The sequence below is a fragment of the Anopheles gambiae genome, chromosome 3 (assembly GCF_943734735.2).
Source record: "Anopheles gambiae chromosome 3, idAnoGambNW_F1_1, whole genome shotgun sequence".
Lineage (NCBI taxonomy): Eukaryota > Metazoa > Arthropoda > Insecta > Diptera > Culicidae > Anopheles > Anopheles gambiae.
In genome coordinates this window covers 77,018,054-77,037,342 of record NC_064602.1, presented here as the reverse complement: position 1 = coordinate 77,037,342, position 19,289 = coordinate 77,018,054, and the positions used below count along the sequence as shown (strand labels likewise).

At 45.1% G+C, this 19,289-nt stretch overlaps 1 protein-coding gene across 5 annotated transcripts in view; it reads left to right on the top strand.

The window, feature by feature from the left end:
• Positions 1-19,289, top strand: part of LOC3291270 (uncharacterized) — a 57,924-nt gene that overhangs the window by 128 nt on the left and 38,507 nt on the right. For 3 of the 5 annotated variants that reach the window (XM_061655169.1, XM_061655170.1, XM_061655172.1), the window contains exon 2: positions 2,400-3,280. In XM_061655169.1, coding sequence (XP_061511153.1) covers positions 3,151-3,280 — 130 coding nt within the window. In that variant the 5' untranslated portion in view covers positions 2,400-3,150. Of the gene's footprint in view, positions 1-61; positions 148-506; positions 619-2,399; positions 3,281-19,289 lie in introns of those variants that run through there. The other 2 variants (XM_061655167.1, XM_061655171.1) reach the window with 2 other exon arrangements.

The following is a 19,289-nucleotide window of genomic DNA, read 5'->3' as shown; positions in this document are numbered from 1 at the left end:
GAGTGGACAACAACAACAAATGCAGTGAATTACATTTGGATTCTATTCCGCTTGTGATGCAAGCTGTTAAGATACTTAAAACATATCCGTGGTATTGTTGGTGCAAGTGAAACGTGTCTGTAGAATTGATGCTGATCTCTTGATAGTGTTAATGTGATCATTGATATATAAAGAACAACGTGATTTATGTACGACAAATGGCAAGATTTTGAATTCACATGTGACTGTTATTACAAATCCAAACGATGGATCGTGTGTAGTGGAATCACTGTAAATTAATTTAAACTATTTTTTAAAAAGAAATACATGACAATGTGACAGAACAATAGCTGCCATCAAAACAATAGTGACATTGATGATGAAAATTGTGGTGACAATTGTTTGAAATCGTGCTTTCATTAGTTCCAATCAAGTGTGATAAATAACGAGGCGTGTTGTAGGGACGATTCTGTAGCAGTAAACATCGAAGTAATTTGCATGTTTGTTTTTTTCTTTGCTTAACAAGCTTTGATTGATTGGTGGAAAAATCCGGTGAAATTAGCGTGCAGCTTGAAGATGTGAAAAAGATGCAAATCAAAGATTCATGGCGTGATAATCAGTCTCGCAAGCTCAGGACAGGTTCGTTGGGAATCGGTAGCCAAATGAGCTGCTTCAACCGAGCGAGGGAAACCTGTTTAAGATAACGGGAAGGGAAACAGGGACAAACCACACGATCGTCAAGTTAACCATTATCTTTTTTTTGTGTATGTGCATGAGTGTGTGTGTGTGTGTGTGCTTGTGCCCTTCCTATCACCTGTCGATTCAAGCGACTCAATTCGGAGTACCATTTGACCACACAAGTTGATGATCCAGCTTCCTCCCGTCTCGTGTGATGTTTGCCTCTTTCACAACAAAAATCATGCTAATAGTACTTCAAACAGTTTTTTTTCACGTATGACAACTGTACAAATAGCTTTTTTGTCTTATCAGTGGTTGACTTTCTTTTAAAAAAAAAACAAATGATAAACGGTTCCCACTCCAACAGGTGTAGCGTTACTGTCCTTCGTCAGCATTGAAGTCTCTCTCGATCCGCAGCGGCTAGTGTCGCCTTAGGCGAAAAAAGTTGCTGCAGGCACTTGTAAGTGAGAGCGAATTTCGTTAAAGAATAATGGAACCCATCTCACCTCACGCTAAATACAAAAAGCCCACACAATCTCACCAAAAAAACGACCGAACCAAAAGATTGCCCAGGCGATCGAGCAATCCCGAAACTTCAGCCCAGTATCGCCTGGAGGTACGGGGGAGGGTTCGAAGGAGTCACAGAGGCTCACACACACATACACAGCATCACGCGAGTGGTCATGGGAAAAGGAAAGTAATCGATACATTCCTTCTCTTCGTTTGCTTCGCGCGTCGCTTTCTAAACGAAGAGAAAGATAGTACGGAAAAGATCTGCTATAGAGCCAGATGGCCGGAGAGAGAAAGAGAGAGCGAGAAAGAGACAAGCACTGTCGAAAGTGGCTGTGGAATTCTATACGAAGGAAAGGGGCAAAATTTAACCTGTAGATGGTCAAGCGTTGGTCCTGCCGGCACTGCGATTCCATTTCGGTTGCGGTTGCTTTTTCCATTTCGCCAAGCGCACGTGTCGTCGTCTTGTCCGTGCGCCAGCGACACCTCCGTGCGGGCTTCCGCGTTCGTGGGCTTAGTGATGCTTTTGTTTGATTGCCATTTTATTGAAAGAGTCCTAAAGTAAGCTAAGAATGAATTAATTTAGAGCTTGATTATTTTAACACAAGCACGAGCTCTTTCGAAATTACTTTTACTGCACTACTGCAGCAGCATCAATGTTTGGTCCCTCGTTTTCAGCTGCGAAAGTGTGAGAGAGCAAACGGCTTAATTTGTTATGCCCGTTTAACAGCCGGAAATATAACTATTCAAAAATTCTATCGATTAGGAAAGTGGATCGATGCACCACCACGAGGCTGCTCCGTCCATAACTTAGCATTCCGATCGATCGTCCAGCAATTAAAAGGTGGAGCTGCTTGTTGTGTGTTTTGCTGCACGTCTTTTATGGCACACGATTAGTGTAATATTATGCATCGAGGAGGAGGCCTGGTGATGGGATGGGATCCATCATCATCCAGCGCAGGAGAAAGTGTGTTTGCTGAAGGGCTGAAGGGGTGGCAATAAATCGATCGTCCAAAAAAGATACAGATCGATACAGAATTCATTAGCGTTAGGTTTGCGCTTCCCACTGCTCTCGGGGTTGCAGTAGTATGATGGTCCGTTTTGTTTTAATTTCTTTCAATTTCACTCGTGGTGCTACAGTGCAAAGAAACTTTAATCAAAACGTACTCTCTGTAGTCTTTTTGCTTTAATCCTCTCACTTTTTTTCTCCTTTTGTGCCTGTTCCCGTCCAGTGCAAACGATAATTCCGCAGTGACACACAGTGAAGAACACATACAGCAGAAGAAGCGAAAAAAAAGCTATACCCTACGGGACAATCACGGCCCCAACCGATCATCATCATCATCCAAGCAGGCAATAATAATCGGAGATAATGGTTGCATAATTTTAGCATTAAATTCGTAACCGCAACCATAACAATAAAACAAAAAAAAAAAAAACAAAAATCAGTGAACGCCAAACAAAGCTTCGCGCGAAGAACGTTGAAGAAGAACGGAAAAGCCAACTGGGAAAAAAAGAGTTAATACTTGAAGCAATAATACAAAAATTTGCAACACCGCATGTGAAACGACAGCGGTGTGTGCCGGATTCAATGGATTTGTGCCCGGGCCGGCCAACACCAGTGGGGCTGGAGCGTCACGGCGCAGCAAAGCGGGCCGAACCGATCGCCCAACGCGTCCAGTGATCTTGTGACTGTGCGATTGTGTGTGATTTTCTTCGGCGTCACCGTAATTTCCCGTCGTTTTCCACTGCTGCAAGGATGATGTCATTGCGTGCCGTTTGCGTGATACTATAATCGGATCATAGTTCTGTGCTGTGCGCCAGTGTGTGTTTAAGTGTTTTGCGTTGAGTTCGATAACATTTCGGTGCAGCTAAAAGGTGATCTAAAAGGTGAAATTTACAAAAAAAAAAGAAAGCCAACCAAATTGATATTCCCGAGTGAACGAGTGGTTTTCTTTGGAGTGACTTTTTAAAGGCAACGAGATGGAAAACGAGTCCTGCTACGGTGGCGGCGACATTGCGGGGGCCATTTTCGGCACACTGCTCGCCGTGATCCTGGTCGGGGTGCTGCTATGGTGGCTCTACAAGAAAAACTACATCCTGAAGCGACTAGGTAAGTGGTTTAATGGATAATTGTATCAATTCTGGGACAATTCAATCAAACTATTAAGCAGAGTTTCTTGATTTTTGAATGTTTTTAACAAAACATTTTATGGCATTATGTGATAACACAACTCAAAGCCATAACGTCGAAACAGAGTAAAAATTCACAAAAAAAAAATTAAATTAAACGTCATAACTTTCCTTAAGCTGATATTGATGAAAATCTATCAGAAAAAGGTATTGCGTGACGCTAGAATGCACCCACCGCTGTCCGCAATTCCTCTGAGGCAAATATTGCCATTCATCAAAGCTGACACAAACACACACACACACACACACACACACACAGTCGGGTTGCATCAGTGCTTCCGGGCGCGTCATTATCACGCGGGGACTTCGAGCGGGAAATTATGAAACTAATTTTCCAATCATTCCCGCGCACGCAACGCCACCGACCGAGGGAGGTATGTCACTTCAGCGCCCAACGGAGGGGGAGCTTTATTATTTTAGTGTCAATCTGTTTCACTTTCCAGCCCCAATCCAGCTCGCCCGGGAGCGGAAGTGCATCGGGGGCTCTTTGCATAGCTGGCCTGGGCGATAGAAAAGAAAGGGTGAAGAAACTTAGAGCACGCCGGGTGATTAGGTCAATCAAGCGTGGAAAAGGTTACCTCGCTCCACGCTGCCTCTCCTGGCCCATTGCACGGGTACGGCAGGATGTTACATGCGTCGCATGCAAATGACACAAGTGCACATAGTCCGATCGGGGCCTTGTCGGTGCTTGACTCGCGGTAATCGCACCGGATTGTGCAACGGTTGGGGTTCGGCTCGCACCGTGTGTCCCCGATGCTCCCGTTCCCGAAGCGGAGAAGCGCTTTGCTTTCTCTCCTAGCTGGCTGGCGGCGATTGCCCGCGGGTTGGTTTCCATTTCTGGCCAGGTGAACTATGTACGCCCACCGGCTTCCTGGCTCGTGTAGTGGAATGCGATTGATCGGGCCATCATTCCCCGCGGCGGCGCGTATGCGGGGAAGTCGCGGTATCATCATTTGCATACGAATCATAATGTTTATCCGATCGCTGCTCAGCGCTGCAACGGGCCAACAGAGCGTGGTTTCATCGAGGAAGGGAGTCCGTTTGAATGGGGGATCATTTTTGTGTGGTGCGTTGCGTCCCTCCCCCCTTTTGTTTACCATATTTATTTATGGTCGAATGTTTTGGGATGTCCATCAGAATAGGAAACAGCGGTAGATTGGCGCGGGCGTACGATGGGCTAAATATTGAATGTGGTTTGATTCGTGATTTCAAGCGCTGACCAAGCATTGGCGTCTTAATAGGAACAGACAATCGTGGATGTTTCTGATATTTAAATATTAATCCGATTAAAAGTTTGTAAAAGTAGTAAATATTGATTTGATTAAAAGTAAAAGTAGAAACTTTGTGATTGAAGATAAAAAAACCTTTAGCTGTATTTGCGAGTAGTTTATATTAGCTGAATCTACAATACGGCTGGGCCGTCCCAACTGAAAAATAACTATATTAGCTGATTCGAACATTGTTTAGGATTTCTGAGATTTTTATTGAAACATTGATTGTATCAAATCATCGTGGAAGATTAGAACTAAATCTACTTCGGAAGAAGAGAAAAATGTCAGTAATAAACAGTTGCATTAAGGAAAATGATCAGATTAACCCTTAGCATCGTTATTCGACGTAGATATTGCGGCCCGCGAATTGCTGTTTGGCTTAACAAGTAACCCACTGAACAAACAAGTTTGACACATCTGGTTTAAACCAACATTAGTTATGTTATATCTATAGAATATATTAGCGAAATACAGAATAAAAAGTATTGTTGAAAATAAAATGAAAATTAAATTAATTTAAATTATCGATCAGCTTACACTGTGAGAACTTCAGCTAGTTAGCGGGCATTGAACATATGTTTTCAAAGGGTCCAGTAGTTCCAAAGACAGAGAAACAGAGCCGGGTTTCATTGAATATTGCAAAAATGGAAGAAGTAGAAAGTTTTGAATTTAATTAATATGTTAAGTGTTTCAAAACGCAATAAGCCATATAAAATATATCAAAAAATGATTATTTTGAAAAAGAAGATCCAACAATTTAAATATTTATCATTTTTAAAGCTTTTATGGTCTTTTTAAACTTAAAACGTGTCATCTAGATGCATTTTCATAAGGATTCTAGTGTTTGCTAGTATCAAAACAACATATTTTAGACGATATCCGCAAGCCCTAATATTATACAACTCTAGTGAATTGCTACTTCCGTCCGTTATAAAAACGATCAACAGGAACAAGAAAACTAAAAACAAATCAATCGTATGTTTGATTTCCCACTGATTATGTTGCACCCTTCCGAAATCGGTACCGGTAGCGTACGGCAACGGCTTGAATAAAGCACAGTGTGTCTGGAAGCTCGCTCCAAAAGAGGGAAGGAAGCAAAATCACTTTCCACCGGGGAGCCCGCGTGTAACACGGCTGCGCGCTGTGTCTGTAACATGGCGTAGGCGCGCACCCAGCAAACCATGTCCGGTGTGTGTGTGTGTGTGTTTGTGCAAGTATGAGGAGGCACGGAAAGCAGTACGCGCAATTTTTAATTCCTATGTTTTTGAGAAAGAGAGATTGGCACGCACTCCGGAACTGAGGCTATTAGTTCGACGCGCGTAGTGTACCGCAGTTTTTTAAATGACATCCACGACACGGTAAACAGAGGGTCAGGTGGGCAAACTAAGTACATCCCTCCAGTTGTAGGAAGTGTTGTCGGCGGCAGCAGCGACTCCCATCGATCATCAGCCAGCTTGTCGTGCGTGACGACACCGGTCGGCTCGGTGATTGCTGCAGCAAATGCATACGCGCATCTCCCACGGAGCAGCGATGAAAGTGTGTGGTCGCGACAAGCAGTAAGTTGATGATTGGACTTCGGCCAGCGTACTCTAATCGTCGGATGTGTATTGGTTCAGGTTGGGATTTTGTTTGAAAATGTGGTGCAATTTGTGAGCTTTATATAATCGACCCTATCACTCACAAAATACAGCCGTTGCATCTTGATGATGGTGCGTTTAAATTTCCGCTTGCATCTTGACACGTGTCTGGAAGGTGATGAGAAGGGTTTTTTTCATCTCGATAAGCGGGTCCTACGAAGACCACCAGCATTTATTAACAAAAAAAAAACCGGACACAAAACAAGATAATAGAGAAGCGTGAAACGACCAAAAGCGGGATGTTGTATCGATGAAGAAGCCTCCTATGTACAGCATTACCCAATCGCGCGCTTTCCCTTCCCAATGCTGTGTGCACTATTCCCGTACGGAACGGGTTGATTGTGCGCCCAACCAAAAACACAACAAAAAAAACAGCTGAAGGATGGACAACAGTTCTCTCAGCAACTCCACGCACCCACCCGTCACCTGTTGAAGGGCAACCGGCCTAGGAGCGGTCCGAGATCTCGCCCACCGATATCGATCGCGAGCTGTCGATAACCTTCCGGTTTCGATCCAGTTTCGAACGGCATCGAACAGGAGGGGCCAGGGTTTGGGAATAAATACTTCACGCCTCATTTCTATCAAGCGGTACGCATCTACGCGTGACCCGCTGCTTGAACCTGTGTGTTTCGTGGCCAATCAACACAACGCAACGCAACGCCAAGTGCACGCTCCAGATAGGCATCAGGGGGGAAGGTAAATATCACGGTGGGTACCACTTCCTGCTCGTTGGTACTCAAAAACCATACAGCGCCAGGCGAGCGACATGACCTGATCACGCCAGATCCGTCGAGAAAGTTTTAATAATTGGGAATGGGGAGGAAGGAGCTCCAGAAAGTTTACAGTTTTGGGGATATCTCTGAGGGAGATGTAGACTTCAGCCGGGAACTGCTTGAAGGAAATGTCTTTGACAGACGCTTTTAGAGATATATTGGAGGTTTCTGACACTTCGTCAAGCCTAACTTGATATTGGACAAAAGATATACATCTACTTCAGACATACTTCAGGATACCAGTTTCACACACGGGAAGGTTCGCAACGATGCCTAAAACTGCCTAAAACGGATTTCTTCCTTTCACGACATCAGGTCCCAATCCACTCAACAAACGATCTCCCGATGCTTATCATATGGTACGATAGAAAAGTGCAAAAAAAAAAGATATCTAGTGACGCCCTCGAGCCTCTGGACATGGCTGGAACTTGTCTACTCCAAACTCTGCCAACATTAGGGCATCGATAGCGGTGTGCGAGCGCGGGTGCGCTTGCGCTATTTTCTCAATCTAAGATCTCTTATCGGCCCATCCGCGATCCGCGTCTGTTGATGTTGTTGTTGTGCCAGGCTGCAACCTGAAAAACAAGTTTCCTGTTCTTCAGTGACAGGAAACTTGCCAAACGGCACTCACACACATGGATGCATACATTCACACAGGTGCCTCACCACGGGTAACTTGTTTTCTTCCAAACTCTGGAAGCGATCCAGAGTTCGTGGGGCAAACTCCAGCGTTTGGTATCAGGATTTGGTTTCCTTTTTTTTAATTTATCGGCTCCGTCTCGAGAAGACACGGAGGAATCTATTCCTGGCGAATATGCAAATTATATTTCCCCGAAAAATTTACCAGCGGACAAGAATCGGTAGAACTGATACGAGGTTTTCGCTATCGTCGAATCATTCTTTGCATTGTACCCAGGTTTGCAAAACCCGCGAGAGAAAACATACTTCTTACGCAATCAGTGTACGCAACCTGTCTGCGCTTTGGAAGTTGTTTTGCTCTTTTTTTTGCGCTACTTCCGGTGACGTGATCTCCCTCCCAGTGTTTGTGTGTGTGTTGATCTATCGATCATCTTGTGCCTAACCCTGTCTGAAGGGAAACACCCGCGAGGCATGCACTCGAGCAAAACACGATTGGGTAACTTCAAAGTTTGCAACTTTCTCGAAATGAATGTTGAGATGCAGATTGATTACTTTGGAGCGACAGCAACTAGTTGGTTTAGGTTTAGTTTGGTAAATTGAGCCATTATCCAAAACCCCTGAACTTGGTTTTGTAACAGATGAAGGCGAAGATGAGGGCAGCGATTATTTTTATTTTGTAAGAGATAAAGGCAAATTATTATTTTAGAGCATTTTTGGGCAGTTACGAAGGCGACAATGTCTCAGAATAATAGCAAACAGCTCTCCGAAACTAAATTTCTACAAGAACTTTGTGAAATTCTCATAAAAAAATGGCCATCAAATACCGAGTTTTGTACTCATTCCTATACTTTAAACAAACTCCATTAAATGAGTAAATTTTATTACAACTGCAATTAAACTTATTCACTGGTTTACCATCCGTTTGTCGTTGCTAAAAGCTTCAACCTCATGCCACTCGACAACTTCCGTTGTCGGTGTGTGAACCGCGAGGGTGCGGTTGACGATCGTCGACCGTGCTTTCGTCGCAGATCGGTCAGCGACCGCAGGCCACAGTCGAAACCCGAAGACACCAACCACACATTGTTTTGGAGGTGACCATTTCTTCCCCGGGCACGGCGGATCAAGTGTAAAGAGATAAACATTCCAACGATCCTCTCGGACCCCGTCGTGTTGCTTGCGTGCCGCAGGCCGTGCGGACAACTATGCGATGCCGCTTCAAAGTTGGCTATTTTCTATTGGCCCATTCGACCCAGCGACACGAGACGGCAAGTCCCTGATCTGCCATGCAGATCTCTCTCTCTTCCTCTCTCTCTCTCTAGCCCCAAAACACTAACCGGTGATGGGAGTGCGCGCGCGCACACGCCCGTTGCCAAAGCGACAAAGTGGATGATTTTTATATCACTTTTCACAAACGAAACGGCGCTTCGTGTGCCACCCTCCGGACCAACCCTGGTGTTGTTGGTGGTGGTGGTGAGCTTTCCGAAAACAAACTGGTTTTGTGGCATTTTGCGTTCTTGCGTCCGCCGATCCCCTCCCGGGGTCGTCGAAGCATTGGAGTAAGCGCTAAAGAAAAGAGGTTCGAAAAGAATTTTTATCATTATACACACCTTCGCCATTTGCCAGTCTTCGGCGTCAGCGCGCACCGTTTTAGGGCGAGCGGGCAGCACGAATAGCTTGGTCCGCTCGTACGACACGTATGCTGTTAGAAAGCGTCCGGTGGCTCTGGGTACACCTCTGACATTCGCTCAGAATATCAACGGCCGGCCAGCCAGGTTCATAGTTGGATCTATCTCCGTTGCCGAACTGTTTCATTTGCATCTTTGATATATAATACAGATTCAGGCCTGTGCCTCCCCTGCAGATACTGTGGTGTTGGAAAGATGATGCCTAGAACCGGCACACGATCGAGTTAGATCTTGGACGAACTATAATAATTATTTTCAAGCCGATTTTGAGGCATTCACACCACCATTATGTCAGAATTTATTGGCATCTAGCCAGGCCTGAGAAGCGAAAAGAGTTCTTGAATAATATTCTTGATACTAAAGCGTATGGTCTCGTCTAATTGGCATAGAATCTTGATTAGATATTGACAGATTGGATGATGTCCTTCAGATTTGATCGTAAATATCTGTGAAGTATGAAGCACTGCATTAGTTCCAAGAGTTTATATTCCGTAGGATTACATCAGCAGGAGATCAGAAAATGTGTAAACTTCAATATTGGATCTCTGATATTGGAGCTATACAAAACTAATTACAATAGCTCCTTCAGCAGAGAGTTAGTTATCCAAAAAAGAATAACCATAAGATCATCCTGTTCTAATACATTTCTATCAGTTTAGTCTTAATGTCACATTCCACACGCTGTAAAATCTATAAACTAGACTGGAGATACATGATGATATCCAAGAAAGGAAGTAACAAAGCAACACTGACTAACAAAATGTATTATACTTTAAACTAAAGATTTGAGGTCCTCCAATATTTGAAACCAAAACCTATTGGATGATTGGAATTGAAAGGAGATATTGGTTAAAACGACGCTTCATAGTTATTGACATCGTCTTGAGAATGCCATTCTCAAAATTAATGCCGACGACCTGCAATAAATTAGTCATTCGATGCACTCTGAATAGTATTGTGAGCTTCTTCTTATAATCTGGCTCCCTTTTTTCGTAATTACTGACTCTTCTTACGCAGACTCCGCAACTCCAAGTGACTTGCCATGTCTGACGAAAGCGTTAAACGCTGCCGCGTAACAAACCAATCGTCTGGACGTAGGTGAAAGCCTCAATCACGCATCACGTTATGATTGAATGATTCCGTAACGGGTCGTGTGCCTTCTCGATGCTGTAACGGGGATTACACTGCACAAGCAGAATAAGAATTTATTTTCGGTTTATCGTAGTTTCTATTGGGCAGAATTCATTACACATCGATTGCACTACACCGGAACCAGTTTTTGCTTTGTAGCGTTCTTTGCTAGCGAGTGAGCGTGGGTTGAAAGTGCACCACTGGGTTGCCGTAGTGCAATTGGCATAGTTATGTAACCCAGTTTTTTTGTCGTTGTTGCTCCAGTGCTGGAGTACAACAAACCCTTTCCATTCATGTTTTCCATTTCAACGGAGCACTACGATTGTGCAAACGGCACATCATACAGAACGGCAGCACATATGTGTGCTATGCTGCAAGCCAGTCCGTGGACACAGCAGTGTCTATGTTCTGGCTGTTGCGATGTTGTGATCTCCGCGTATTTGTTTTTGTTTTGTGCTCGTACGATGATCATTAAGACGGCATACTTCGAGCGGAGCACTGGCGATTTAGCGGAGCAAAACTGGGAGACCTTGTTGGTGTAGTGGGCCTTCCCTAGATTGCCAACTGTTCTCATGATGGTTGTACCATACATTTCGCTCCAAAACCCCTTCGATACACACACACAGAGATGGAAGTTTGACGCCAGAGCTATCGCGATCTCTTCCGATCGCGTTCTTCCACGTATCCGATTAGTCCGCCAGGCCAAAACCGCGCGCACCACCAGCGTAATGTGAGCGCTCACGCAAGCTTCGGCACAATGCAACGGACTGTTTTGCAACGGCCGCGATGACGACGACGACGACGACACGGACGACAACGATTATAGATGGTCATGGATCGCCTCTGCTACATCCACTACCCCCCTCCGCGTATCGACAAACGCCGCAGTCAAATGGCGCGCGCGAGCACGCGTTTGAGTGTTGCGCTAATAAGTCAGCGTGGTAGGTAAGACTACCCCGTCCGTACATGGGCCTGAGACATTCCTTTTTTTATACCTAAGCTTCTACTACCGTGTGGCATCTGTGCGGAAATATCATCTGGAGGGAATGATGATGGTGTTCCAGTACACGCTGCTCGTTCGATCTTTCCCAGCACGTGTAAGCGATTTATACCCAATGTTCAATGCGCTCTCAATACGGTCGGTTGCAGGGGAAGGTTTTAAATCGACTCTCCCCCCCATCCACACTCCGCAGTAAGCTCGATCTAATATCTCGAACTGCATCTATCTAAGTGGGAATTTTATTTCGAACAGATTTCTCAGCTCAGGATGGAAGAAGGCTTTTGCCGAAAGAGGTAGGCTCCACACAATTATCTCCAATTTCCGTTCCTCTTACTTTTTCTGTGTGTTAGATTGACTTGTGTGTGTGGCAACGTGTGTTGGTTGATCTATTTTGGTATATTTATTTCGGAGGAAAAAAAGGGAAAATTCTTTTCCAGCCACACACGCGCACAATGCACACGGAGGTACTAACGGTGCATTGCTGGGAACGCATTCCATCGCTCAGCTAGTTGTAATTGTTTGTAAGTATACGCGTCTAGAACGGTGTACGGCAGTATCTATACAAAAATGAAATCTAACAGTATCGAGGAGTTCGTGTTGGCTTGCCAAATGTATTCCTGGTAAACTCGGACCCGATAGTCTGAGGCAAAGTTTGAGCCTAGTCGAATCGATACGTTCAATATGTGTATACGGTCTGTCTTAATTAGGAGCTGCGGTAATGGGTGCCCGATACCATTTTAAGCACGACCCAACTGGGATTGTACTTGATTTCTCTCCATGACGCACTTGCAACGCACAGCACAGAATAATCGAAACTGTTACACACATTTTGGCACACCTTCCTTCTATGTCTTCACACCATTAGCAAACGACGCGTCTTTAATTATGTAAAACATGTTGTGATATAAGAACTATACTAACTAAAACTTCAGGGGCTGGAGTGCGTACTGATCTTTGAGTTTAACCTACTACTAATGTTACATGGAATAGTGTCAATGTATATGTATTCCTTATTAATTCTTGGTAACTCAATAGTATCCAAACGGACTCATACGAAGAACGTCAAATGACACTGAGGTGTAAAATAGAACAGAAGAATATAGCACAGGAAATATTAACCCTTAACGATAAAATCGATAAGTTATAGGTGAGAGTCTTTAATCCTTAAAGTTGTGTCGAAAGCTATTCATAATTTGACAGATAAGAACTATGTCTCGTATCTCAAGATCGAGGTGAAGTACGAGAAAGTTACATAAATCCGTGCCATCAAGTGTTGTAATTATATAAAAGTCTTTTTTTCTTGTGGTGATAGCTGTAATCAACATCAACATAGTATATCCAGACAGACACTTTAACACATTTGCTGCAAATTTCGATCAAAATTAGGTCAATCGAAAGTCGTTGAGAAAAATTACCCCTAAACTCGACAACTCTTGCTGTCTAACAAACGAAAAGTGCTACACTTGTAAGTACTTCAAACCATTGACCCTTTCCCTATAAGATCGCGCGTGTGTGCAGCTTCTCCTTTAAAGATTGGGCTAGCTTTCTCTCCGGAAATCGCGAAAGATCCAGAAGACGTGCGCGCGAAGTGTCCGGATTTAATTGACCGTAGCCGGTACCGGTTCTAGCTTAGGGTACCGTACTTTCTCTCTTCCCTCGTGCTACCACTTCTCGGGCAGGGCGCGTGAGTAATAATATCGATTGCCCTTGTGTAATGGGGCGATCGTTCGATTGTCGATTCGTATTCGAGCCCAACGGGTTGCCTTAGGTGTGAGTGCGCTAAACTAAGCCGTCCCGGTTACGTGTCAGAAATTATCGAAATTAAACGCACAGTTCTACAGCGATCGTGGTGTAGAAAATTGCTTGAATAATTGCGTTCGAATTAAACGTTCTGCTCCATTGAGAGGTTGCTTCCACGATGTGCTACTATCTTTTATTTAGGTGGCAAATTTAGCGACCAGCACAAACTTGCACTTTGCTTTAAATCGCGAACGCCCGAACAAGGGCCACCCAAACGTGGCGGACTTTTTTGTTGCCTTCCACGATAACAGGAAGCTACACACTTGTGCTTGTTTGTGGGTTAGTTTATTGTTTGCCCCATTCCATAACGCACCCAGACACCCAGAAAGGTCTGTCTTATGTCATTGTTTAGATTCCAACCACCCACTCTCCCTCGCAAACACACAAAAAAAAAACATGGCAATGAATATTTGGGACGGCTGTGCGAAGTATTTCCACCGCGTTCGTAGAAAGAAATTCCTGCCCAACGATGTGCTCGCCCGGATGTGCAAACCAACCAGTGACGCTGATGGTTCATTCTTTCGATGGTTATGCTTTTGTTACATTCCTTCGTGCCGTGGTGTAACGCAACAATGCCAACCATATCCTTATTTGGCAGCTGAATAGTTTGGCATCAGACCGGACGGGGTAAGCAGGCACGACGACGGGCCCGTAACGGTACAAGGTATTCTGTGAATTTTTGAGGTTAAATAACCTTTCCTTAAATCAAACCAAGCCTATAAGGAAGACCTCAAACAGGTGCTGAAAGAAAGTACGGCTCATCTTGCTGTTCTAACCAACTTGTCCTGCACAGGTTTCGTATATATGCAAATATGTGCGGCTCGCCCGGTCGCGAAAACCCGATCGTCTGGTGAGAAAATCAAACAACATTAGACAAACAGTGACGGAGGCTTCGAAATTCGAAACCAGTTTGCTAAAAATAACAACAGCTCTACTAAATTCTCAGCTTCTTCGTACTGCTCGCTCGGGTCAGATTTTTTATGACGCGGACGCGGGTTTTGAAGATCGTGAAGTGGGGACAAACAAAAAACACATACACTAAAGGTTAGCATCATAACAGTGCAGCATTCAGGAGATTCACGCCGTTCGATTGACCTTCGCCCAACTAAGGACAAGTGATCGTCATTCGTGAGCGGCATGATCAGGCTTCTTTACAAATGGAGATAGGTTGCGGAGTTGTTGTTTGGTTTGGGATAGGTATTGATCGCTACATTTATAGTGTAACTGGTGCAGGTGTTTTAGCAGTCGATGCGAAGGTTAGCTTAATACTTAATGGTGGTGTGGAGTTTCACTTACTAAGGCTCATTTGGAGCGCGGACTAAATGTTGCAAATGGTTGACATGACAAGGTTCGTCGCTGTTAAAAAATCGAAAGACTTCAACAAACCAATCGAAGCACGAATTTGCTCTTTTTACATAGAAAATTGAAATTTTACACTCATTTTAAACGGATAAAACTTTCTAAAAAAAACCACGACGAAAAACTTGACGACAATTATTTCTGAGTAATAAACTAAACAAAGCACTTAATAATCCAAACAATCAATTATTCCTCCACCACTGTTCGCAGTAAGCAACAAAAAAGGCCACTGAACGAAGGAAAGCAGTCGAGGCGTAATTGTTGTTTGTTGTGCTTTGGGATTTTGGCTCCCGAAAAAAAAAAACAAAACAAAACCAAAAGCCAATGCTCACTCATCTCACCGAAACTCTTGGGAGGCACTTGTTGTTTCGCGCCCACAACCATTCAGGTCATTCGTTCGTGTGCGTTTTTTCTTTACTCTATTTTCTCGTCCCACTCGGAACGAAGGCTAGAGAATCGGGAAGTGTGGCCTGTACAATACGATCGGCATGTGCGACCGGCTGACCAAGATAGAAGAAGAAAAAAAGCAATACAGTACCCAGACGGTGTATCTGGAGCAGCGCAATAAATTACGGTGATATTGAAATTCCACATGAAAACCCCGCGCCAACCCGAGCCTGCCACTGATAATATGCCGGGAGTGGTGGTGAAGTACGTTTGTAAAAGGTGCATTAGGTCGTCGCCTGGCACCGGGATGTGGTTTCGGCTTCTAGCACACACCGCCGCCGCCGGTGACCTCGATAGTAAATAATAAAAATTGTAATAGTAGTAGAAACGGGAATCGATCTCAATTGGATTGCAGCAAGAGGAAGGAAAAAAGGGATAAAAAATACGAACCACAACCTTCCGAGTGACGTTCGGAGCACATTCATTCGTGCATTCATACGTGATGCTGGATTATTTTTCTTTGAAATGTAGCTAAATGTGGCTCTTTTTTAACATTTTTTTATTTTTTTATTTTATTGCTAGCTTTTATTTAATTTGCTTTTCAAAATTCACAATATATTGCACCTTTTGCCAGCTATTAGGGTTGGCTTTAAATGAGCGTTGAAGGAGGATGATTATTATGAATATCACTGCCTTTTTCTCAATACTTAACTATCACTGTTTCCTTTTTTAAATGTTATTTCACAATCTCATCTTAGAATCGTCCTGTGTAGCCGGTCTAGCGACGAAGACAAGAGCCGATCGTCTCGGGATTGTTTCCCCTCTCGCCAATCATGCATCTTATCGGCCTCCTTTTTATGCCCACTCTAAGCACTATTTAATTGCGCAGAGCGATCGAGCCCGCGCGCATTTATATGTTTTCCCATTACGAGCCCATCCTCACCCGGGTCCGGGCTCGGTGTGTGCTGTGTGTTGCCACTCGTTGGTGTGTACAATTGTGTACAATGTTACCGATGCTCCTCCCAATGTTACAATGTTACAATGAGCAAGATACGGCTGGAAGATGTCAGTGCATGATCATTAACGCAACTCGTGCCTGTGCTCCAGCCCCTCTTCCACACGATTCAACCGAACCCACCGAACGCAAGCGCATTTTGTTTCCTCTGCTTTCCCCCCGTTCCACAACCAGTACCGCATTCCACAGCATTTCGGTGTCTCCAGACACCGTCAGACGGACCTGACCTCTCGTTTCGCTAATGTGACGAAAGAAAGCTGGTTCCTCGAGGAGTTTGGCTCTGCGATTGGCATCGCTCGTCTCGCTGTGTGATATATTTTAACAGCCCGATTTGCATAAAGGGGGGGGGGGGGAGGGGGGGGGGGGTAGCTCGCGGCGCTCGGTGAACCATTTGGAGATTGATTTAGTGAAAATGTGACAGGCGTTGGTGGGGATCGTTTCTCACTCGCTCTCGCTCTCTCTCTATTCCTGGTGCAACGTGTTTCCAGACAAATCAAATAAATAAAGGAGAGGAGAAATTACGCATCAGCAATCTGAAGATGAACTCTTATCTGCGAGATGACGACGGGATTAGTGAGTCGCATTTCACTTTCAACGGGTGTGAGCGTGTACTGGATGCTGCTCGATTGCTCAATCAACGCCCTCTCGCGTTCCTGGCTTGCGATCGTTTATCTTCGAACGAAAGCAAAAGCTCTCCAGCCGAAGGACGGACGGTCGGTGATTCCGGTCGGTCTCGGGCTGCGGCCGTGGGAAAGGAAACAAATGAAGCAAATTTGTTATGAATGAATGTTTTTTAAACATCCACCACCAGCAACACCACGTCGAGATGTCATCGGAATGGAATGTAACCATAACGAAACTCCCCCCACAGGGCAAGCGTTTCGGCCACAGACAGGCTTGAGGCCTATTGGCAGCATGCGCATATCTAAGTATCAATAAAACTGCCTCCTCAAAAAATAAACCGGAAACCGGTGTTCCCGTGGCCGTGCGTAGCTGTTGGGGTAAAAATTTACATCTTTCCCATATCTTGAGGCGATTCGATTGTATGATGTGGAATGCTCTTCATATCTGTCTGTGTGTCCCGGTTTTTTTTTTTTTGATCGTGTGCCCGCGGCCGTTACCAAACCCTCTACGAATCGGTCGCTTCGGACCTTCGGACTGAAGGGCTGGCTGTGACGTGCGAGCAAAAGTGTGAAACGATTTGCTTTTCTTTGCCAACCGAAAACAAACCATCCCTGACCACTTTTCCCCCCCAGAGGGTGTTCCCAGACGAGGGCCAGGGCCGTTCGATAGTAAACAACTTCCAATGACAGACCGGGAAGGACCCGTTGATGGCAGGGAAATGGTTCACTTTCGTTTCAGCCTGTTTTTTACAGCATCACCCAGAAAGGTATATTTTATTTGTGTTTATTTAAAACGTAGAGGAACGGTCCCTTAAATAGCAGGGATGGGCTGCTTGTCCGACAGTAAAAAGAATTGTGTGTGCATTGTTGATACTTTTCTTTTTCACTTCTTGGTGCTGCTGATGCTGCTGCTGGTTCAACACAAGTAGCACCGTTTGCCTCACTTAACACTCAGCGCGTTTTGAAGCAAAACCCCTTCTGCCACGGTGCGCGCGCTCAAACTTTTCCTTTCACTTGCGGGAATCGACCCGATCTCGCTTTGCATAACTCGCTCCATCCCTCTTGCATCGTGTGCCGGTCATCGGTGGCGGTGCCAACCTTTCGTCATAGACAAATTATTGGGCACACAGTGCGAAAGCGTGCGTGGTCGGGCCCGGGCGCGCAATAATTCAGCGTGCACGACGCAATCGATCATACGCGCCCGGTTCGATGACGATTTTGGAGGGCATAATTTATCGCTCTTGCTCACACACACACACACACACACACACATCCCATCTCGCGGTTTAATACGGGGCACGCTTTTGTGGCACGAGCATACACTCCCGCCCGACAAATTGGGCCAAATCGAAGCGAGCAGGCTTATGCGTCTCTGTGCAATTGCGCGGGAGGCGGGTGTTTCATCGGGGACGCACATGCTGATTAAGTAATTGTAAATCCACCCCGGGGGCTCACCCAGAAAAGAAAAAACAGATTGAAACTGTACGCGGAGGTTTTCATTTGCCATGCAATTCCCGGCCACACACTTGTGCCGGTAACCATACATGGTCATAGGCTCGAGAACACGACCCGAGACACACGTAGGCCCACAAGAATGAAGGAAAAGAACACTCACCTTCATCCCGCCTCTCTGTGCCTTCTTTTGTTGCACCGATCGGATGAGACGCTGATGATGGGCCCGATTGACGCTTTGACAATCAGTGCGCGCGAGAACACTCCTTTCCTGCCAGCACTCGAAACGAAAACGTGGGTTCGTGGCTTCACGCGCGCTCAAATCGTTTGTACATTAGCTCTGCGCGCTTCATCTGCTGCCCGCCGGCCACAGAACACGGCAAGCGGCGAGCGGGACAGATAAATTCGTTAATAATCGATTAAGGGTCCTTCTTCTTTCATTTCCTTCATTTCCACCTGACCTGGAGCGTGTGTGTGCGTGTGAATGTGTGCTTGTATGTACCACACAGAGCGACCGGTGTGGCTAATCAAAGTAAATGATTTCAATTTGCTATGCTTCTCCTCGCGTGCACACACATACACACACCGAAAGCCCTTTGGGTTGTTGAAAGAGACGCTGCGATTAATCGAAGGTAGAGAACCATTAGCTGGGGTAGAATCATCTTCACTCTGTCTCGATTACATCAATAAGTGCGGGCGTAAGGGCATGAGTAGTGTGCGCATGTGTTTGTGTGTGTGTTGAAACGATAGTTTTAAAGTTCCTGTAACCACGCACAATTAGATTCTGTGTAGGACTGCACACAGCACGAAGGTGGTGTGTGGCATCAGCATACGAAGTCTGGTGTGTTTTGTGCTTCCTCTCCGCGGTTGTTGGCTGCGAGTGTGAGCGGTTTCGATGACAAATCACGATCGAGACGAATGTCATTTGATGAACCCGCCGGGGAGGATGCTGTTGATGAAATGTGGAGGCTTCGACAGTCAAACGGAACCAGCGCGCACTGGGGCTGCGGAATAGTAATAGGCAAACATGTTAATTAAGGCTCCACACCTTTACGAATTGATGACTAAATGGTGACGCGGTTAATGTAGTTCCTTTTAAAAACAACGCATCTTGGGAAAGAACAGTTGTGACCTAGAAAACTGTTGCTAGTGTTTTT